At 42.1% G+C, this 6,869-nt stretch overlaps 1 protein-coding gene across 1 annotated transcript; it reads left to right on the top strand.

Moving 5' to 3' along the window:
- The first annotated feature begins 468 nt into the window (after nucleotides 1-468).
- On the top strand, nucleotides 469-5,766 carry LOC129352687 (keratin, type II cytoskeletal 8-like). Its single transcript, XM_055021803.1, has 9 exons — nucleotides 469-931; nucleotides 2,410-2,618; nucleotides 2,992-3,052; nucleotides 3,151-3,246; nucleotides 3,330-3,494; nucleotides 4,658-4,783; nucleotides 4,993-5,213; nucleotides 5,294-5,334; nucleotides 5,427-5,766. Exons 1-9 carry the CDS (start codon nucleotides 521-523, stop codon nucleotides 5,702-5,704), a joined length of 1,608 nt encoding a protein of 535 aa, XP_054877778.1. The 5' UTR covers nucleotides 469-520; the 3' UTR covers nucleotides 5,705-5,766.
- Nucleotides 5,767-6,869: the final 1,103 nt, after the last annotated feature.

Genomic DNA, 6,869 nt, shown 5'->3' with positions numbered 1-6,869 from the left:
TGAGACATATTGTCACTTCTCAGCACCAACATCACACTGAGCAGCTGAGTCTCACTGACACATCTATGATAAGAGGCTGTGAAGTGGATAAGATGGTGATAAAATTAGATTCTTAATTATTTCCAAGGTATGAATTTTTGTAGATATAAAATAGGACAGGCATCGGTCAACAACCGTAAACCTACTAGAAGTTGAATTATTTCTAAAGCATAGGAAACTTTCAAATATTTGAACAAATTTGCCTCTTTTTAGGTGTTAGAACCGTAAAACGAAGAATGCTCTGACTGTTCTTGTGACTTGAGTCTCTACTTTGCTACAAATGTGTAACATGACGAAATTTTCTTTCCTGACATTGCCTCACGTCTGCCCTTCTCTCTCTCCTCTCCACTACAGCCAATCGCAGCCCAGCGGGGTCCCTCCCCTGCTCTGATAAATACCACGGAGGACAAGAGAGAGGCTCCATCTGCCCTGACTCTTCTCCTCTCTCACCACCTCGGTGCTACAGACTCCCACTGTGACCATGTCTGTCAGAGCTGTAAAGACCACCACCCTCTCCACGGTGTCATCCTCCAGGGGTCCCACCCAGGGCTACAGCAGCCGCTCATTCTCCGGCTATGGGGGCTGCGGCGTGGGGAGTGCCAGGCAGAGCTATGCCGCCCGCGCCTCCTATGGAGGGGTTGGCAGCAGTGGTGCTTCTGTTGGTGCTGCTGGAGGGTTTGGACTCAGGGGAGGTGGAGGGGATTTCGGCCATGTGGGCTTTGGTGGGGGTTTTGCCAATGAAGTGGCGGCCCCCATCACCGCCGTGACCGTGAACAAGAGCCTGCTGGCTCCACTTAACCTGGAGATTGACCCCACCATCCAGGCCGTCCGCATCCAGGAGAAGGAGCAGATCAAGACCCTCAACAACCGCTTTGCTTCTTTCATTGACAAGGTCAGTCAGTCAAGAGGTTAATATAATATCATGTTTGGGACCAGCACAACAAGCGGTGCGCTGGGCGGGGGAGCGACCATCTTTCACCCTATTATAGAGCTAATCTACAACAATATGGTAAGGCAATTAGAGCCATTGATTTGCCAAGGCTGTCAGGACAGGACACATTAGAAAAGGCAAAAGTTTATATTCACAGCAGAAACAGAAAACCAATAATGCACATTGTGTTGACCTGACTTTTGGGTTAGATAATAAAAAACTCAGGGAATGCAAAGGAAATGAGTGCTCTACACACCAAAGCAGGTGATCAGCCTTGGGACATTGCCTTACAGAACGACATTCTTTAAAATTATACTTGTGGAACAAATCTGGGAGGAATTATTTGTTCTGCGTAGAGCCTAAATAAATTCACTCAAAGAGCTCAGGATGAAAAGTCACTCTCAATCCAGCAGTGTTTTTGAGAAATATCTTGTCGAATCACTTACATAAGCTAAAGTTTCAGGGGTCTGTTTTACTCACTGGTTATGAGTAAACAAATTTCCTGTGTTTTTTCCTTTTTTAAAGCGCAGTTGCAGCTTGTACAACCATAAACGGAAAGGAGTGGAAGTAATCTGAGAACTAGCACCAAGAGATAAACCTCATGTTTTGAGGATGTTCAGTAAATCTTTGCACAAGAAACTTGAACAATGCCTGTTTCATGAGGCCAAGAAAGCTTTTACGCTGAAGGAAGAATGGGTCATTGTTATACCTCCTAAATTAAACATGACAATTCTTTTTACAGAGCAACGCTTGTTTTCTGCAATGGACTTGTTTAAATTCTTCAGTGAGTGGTAATTTTTCAGTGCTGTAAAGTAGTTTTCTTTATTCAAGGAGGCGCTCAATAATGAAAGGGGGTTTTAAATAAAGCCTGCAGTAATTCCTTGGATCTCAAACCAAAGTTCACTCTCCCTTTGCTTCCCGGACCGGTGTGACAGCAAAAAAAGTACTCACAGAACTGTGTGCCTGTCATCATGGTGACTCTGCCTAAAGGTGGGATGGCACCTGGGACACAACAGCACATTGTGTTTAACCATAGCATTCCATGAAAAATATATTATTTTTAAGCTAACTTTTAGTGTCTCTCACCAGTCAAACTTATTGTTTTTTGACTCAACTCTGGACTTTACATTATTAATCATCCATTTGTTCTTTGACAAGAAAAGGACTGTTTGTGTTTTTACAAATGAATATAGGTTGCAAAATCTCACTCTTTTGTAACATCATAATAGTCATTAAGTTTAACTTCAAATCATAAGCTTTAATGCAGACTTCTATTTCTGCATCATCAGCCGGTGGGGCACTTAGAGGACATGTTCATAACTCAGGAACCACTTGTTGAGGTCGACATGACAGATAACTTCTGGTTGTTCTGCACTGGGAAGAAAGCCACACGAGAGAGAATAACCATAAATCTAACTAGTGACTCTCTTTGTCTTCAGGTACGCTTCCTCGAACAGCAAAATAAAATGCTTGAGACCAAGTGGAAGCTTCTGCAGGAGCAGACCACGTCTCGGTCCAACATCGACACCATGTTCGAGGCGTACATAGCCAACCTTCGTAAGCAGCTGGACAACCTGGGTCATGAAAAACTCAAACTGGAATCCGACCTGCACCAGACGACGGGCCTGGTGGAGGACTACAAAATCAAGTATGTGGAGCTGCGGCTTAAACACTAACACTGGTTTGATTCTTTTTCAACCTCACATTCTGGAAAGTCAATTTTTCCCAAAAGTCTTTTGTTGTAGCTTTAATTGGCCTGTATTAATCACCTTGATGTTTTAAAACCAGGGGGGCGGGGGAACAATTCAGAAATATTCCCAATTTAAGATCAGGCATTTGTCAATACAGAATGTAAGTCCGATACTTCGCAGTTAACTGAAGCAGTATGCTAAAGACAGTATGTTTACTCTTTGTTTTTATATGTCTTATTAATTTGGATCTCAGTGACTCTTGTTTGAGGACAGCGTTGGTAACATGACACATAAAGTTAACATAAGTTCTCATTGTTTCTGCTTTCTGAGGTATGAAGAGGAAATCAACAAGCGCAATGAGTGTGAGAATAACTTTGTCCTCATGAAGAAGGTTTGAGTGAATTTACCTACCCAAATAATGCATCGGGACATTTCTATAAACTGTCTGGTATTCACCATTACATACTATGATTGCTCTGTCATCTGAAGGACACAGATGCAACCTACATGATCAAAGTGGAGCTGGAGGCAAAGCTGGATGGGCTCTCAGATGAGATTGAGTTCTTGAGGCAGCTCTTTGATGCAGTAAAAACCTTTTATGACCACACAATTCCACATTAATGGCTCCTGATTTACAGCTTATTTGAATATCTCATCATTTTCTGTAGGAAATTAATGAATTGCAAAGTCAGATCAAGGACATATCTGTCGTAGTGGAGATGGACAACAGCCGCGATCTTGACATGGATGCTATCATTGCTGAGGTTCGAGCTCAATATGAAGACATCGCCAACAGGAGCAGAGCGGAGGCTGAATCCTGGTACCAGAACAAGGTGGTACATAATTTCTGATGACTTAACATAAAACCTAATTGATGCATAGCCATATTGTTTTTTGTTTTGTTTTTTTCTTTTTGTATAATTATTGTATAGCTTTTTTTAAAATACTAGTCTTATAATCTTCCTTAAATGTTTCTTCATATTTAGTAACTGGCTAGAATAGGAACAATCCACACATGTTTCTCAAACATGCATCAGGTCCCACATGGTTACAAACACCAGCAAACAGAAGCGTTTCTTGTGACTCTGACACAAATCCTATCTCTACAGGATCCAAAAATTTTGACTTGCTGAATTTACCTTGTTACCCTCTTCCATCTAACTTCCACGCTGGGAAAGTGAAATCTCTGGCTTGGAAACATGCCTGGTTACGTCTGCATGTTATCCCTCTGGTGGTCATATGTGGCCTCCATCTGTTCTACCATTTCTACTACCCTGGTAGATACTGACCTGAGGACAATGTCTGGGTGCAGATCTTTCATTGGGGTAATTGTAGGAATTTGGTACGTTGAGAGTAATTTTCATAGGATGGTTGTTGCAAAAGGGCAACAAGTTGTGTTGAGTTCCATGTATCTGAGGTAGTTTCACAACATTAACAAAGCTGATTGCCATTTAGGAATGTAATGTTAGTGTCATGTTGACACTAACAATTTCCTGACCTATGTGCAAAATCATGCTATCAAGACCAAGGTATAAGGTAAGACTTTTTATCTACAAACAATAAGAACTGTGCAGAAGTCAAGCCCCCTCAGGACAGAGCTGGATTTAGTATCGTTTGAAGGAGAGAGACGTAGGTTAGTGGGAGTTCATGAGACTGAGGTAGGTAAGGAGGGAGGCTGGGGGTTTATTGTGGCTTGAGGCAGGTATTAGAGGGGCAATCCTGTCTCCTGGTATGGAGCAAGGAGCACATATGCATTCAAGACACCAGTTCTGAGAATGCTGGGGAGTCCGATGAACCAGGCGGGATGTGAGTCTGATGGTGGAGAGCTTCAGACTCTGCTCTGCTCTCTCTGGTCAGACCATTAACATAAAAAATTAGTACTTGTGTAACTTCTAAGAGGCAAACGGAGTCAGAAGAAGCAGATGGAAAAACATAATTAACTTCAGATGTCAAAATGAAACGAATGGGAAATTAATGAAAAATGTTTGTGTTGCAGTATGCAGAGATGCAACTCTCAGCTGGAAAATACGATAACGATCTAAAGTCAACCAGGGCTGAAATCGCAGACATGAACCGCAGAATAATGAGGCTCCAGTCTGAAATTGACATGGTTAAAGCTCAGGTGAGAAATCAAGCCTAAACTTTATATGGCCTGCTTTCTTTACTGTCTTATAACTTTGGATTCACATTTTTGAATACTCATTAATTTGTATTATTAGACGTCTCGGATTCAGAGACTTCTTTGTTTCAATTTATCAAGCCTATAGGTTTTTTTTTTTCTTTTTTTGTGCCTTTTCACAACTCTCTCTGTTTATGTCCTCCCACTCTTAGAGAAACAACTTGGAGGCTCAAATAGCTGAGGCTGAGGAGCGGGGTGAGCTGGCAGTGAAGGACGCCAAGCTGCGGATCAGAGACCTGGAGGAAGCTCTCCAGAGAGCTAAACAGGACATGGCCCTGCAGGTCCGCCAGTACCAAGAACTGATGAATGTGAAGCTGGCTCTGGATATTGAAATAGCCACTTATAAAAAGCTACTGGAAGGGGAGGAGATCAGGTAGCTCAAGCGCCACCCGGTGGTGATGATGAGAACGGCATCCACGTGAAAAATGAAGTTGGTTTCTATTTCTTCTGCAGGCTAGCAACAGGAATCAAGACCAGTGTGTCTAAGCAGACTTGTAAGTCCACGCTGTGGTTGCATGGAAATAAACACATCGACACAAACAGCATCACTTTGGCTTTTAATCTTTTCTCTCTATTTACCACATAGCCTTCAACTATAATGCTGCCTATAACCTGGAGACCTCCCGTATCCCATCCTACGCCTGTTCTTCCCTTGATTCAGTTAAGGTTAGTGGCACTTCATCAAGCAGCGGTTTGACCTCTGCCCTCGAAGACGGGACTGTGAAGACCACCACGGTGACCACGACCGAAACCGTGGCGACCACGACAGAGGAGAAGGAGGCAGAGGCCCAAGGAGTAACCGAGGAAGAAGAGAAGAAGGAGGAGGAGAAGGCGGAGGCTGAAGCTGTGGCTGTAGCTGAATAGTGCTGTCTTGATTTGTTCCTGATTTTGATCTTGGTGACTAAAAATAAAGCACATCTTCCCAACCTATTGATCATTCCTTTAAAACTCAATGAATTAAAACTATTTTCTGATGCAGGAGCTCCAATAAAGCACTGCTGGATGAGGCAGCTCGATTTCCAAACCCTGAAACTTTTAAAGGGGGCATATTATGCAAAATAATTTCTTTTCTTTTGCTTTATGTCACGTTTTGATGTTATTCTGCCATCAAACACTAACCTGGAGTGTTGCTTTCATTTATTCATTCATGTTTGAGAAACCATTGAATCTCCTGTGGCAGCCATTTTGGTATGGAGAGCTTCCATATCTGGGTGGGGGTGCCTTAACTCCTGCTCATACAAAGCGTCACCTAATTCTACAAAGCTCTTCCTTGGAGCTGCAGACTCCAGCCGAGCTTGTCTCAGAGAGAGAAAAACAAAACTATACATTTTTTGGTTGTTTTTGCAACTTCGTTAAAAAAAATGACTTTATTAAATCTTAAATTCTGTTTTTGCTTGGAATGAGGGATAATCGCACTGACACTTTTCACCCAGCAGATGGCGGTGCTGTGAAGCACAGCTGTAATGTGGACCTTCAATTCTTACTGTGAACATTTAAAAAAAATAACACAAGAATAAGGAAGAAAATGGAAATTTTACATATTTTATAATCTACATGGCGTCATACCTATATGTTGGCAACAATGTGAGTTTTCACTGGAAAAGTAAAAAAAAAAAATGCATTCAGGTCTGTTCTGAGTCACTGCATTAAAAACATTGATAAAAGGTTAGTTGCACTTCACTCAGCACCAGTAGGAAAACACTTGAAGCATCATGGTGGTATCATGGTATTATATAATGGTTTGTGTGTGTGTGTGTGGTATGTGTGTACTTATCACACACACATGCACAGACAAGTTTACCTATTAACAGAGTTAGAAAGAGAAACCGAATGGATATGAGGGATGCGATCGTTTCTTTCGCAGAAACACCAGACGAGTACCGGCCTGCATTGAAATTTCTGCTTCACAAAATCAATGGCTGGTCATGGCTTCTTGATAAATGGTGCCAGACCCTTTTCACAGTTACATATCCAACCAGCGTCCTCATAAAGCGATGGAATCAAAAATTCAAGTAAATACAAGTAAAAC

This window comes from Poeciliopsis prolifica, unplaced genomic scaffold, assembly GCF_027474105.1.
Source record: "Poeciliopsis prolifica strain line A6 unplaced genomic scaffold, Auburn_PproV2 SCAFFOLD003, whole genome shotgun sequence".
Classification (NCBI taxonomy): Eukaryota; Metazoa; Chordata; class Actinopteri; order Cyprinodontiformes; family Poeciliidae; genus Poeciliopsis; species Poeciliopsis prolifica.
The sequence above is the reverse complement of the archived record's forward strand: the minus strand, read 5'-3'. Positions and strand labels throughout refer to the sequence as shown.

What these genes read in the sequence shown, in the direction of transcription:
- LOC129352687 (XM_055021803.1), top strand. Translation starts at nt 521, where the DNA reads ATGTCTGTCAGAGCTGTAAAGACCACCACCCTCTCCACGGTGTCATCC. An exon ending in TTGCTTCTTTCATTGACAAG is followed by an intron (nt 932 to 2,409) that starts GTCAGTCAGTCA and finishes CTTTGTCTTCAG; the next exon opens with GTACGCTTCCTCGAACAGCA. An exon ending in AATCCTGGTACCAGAACAAG is followed by an intron (nt 3,495 to 4,657) that starts GTGGTACATAAT and finishes TTTGTGTTGCAG; the next exon opens with TATGCAGAGATGCAACTCTC.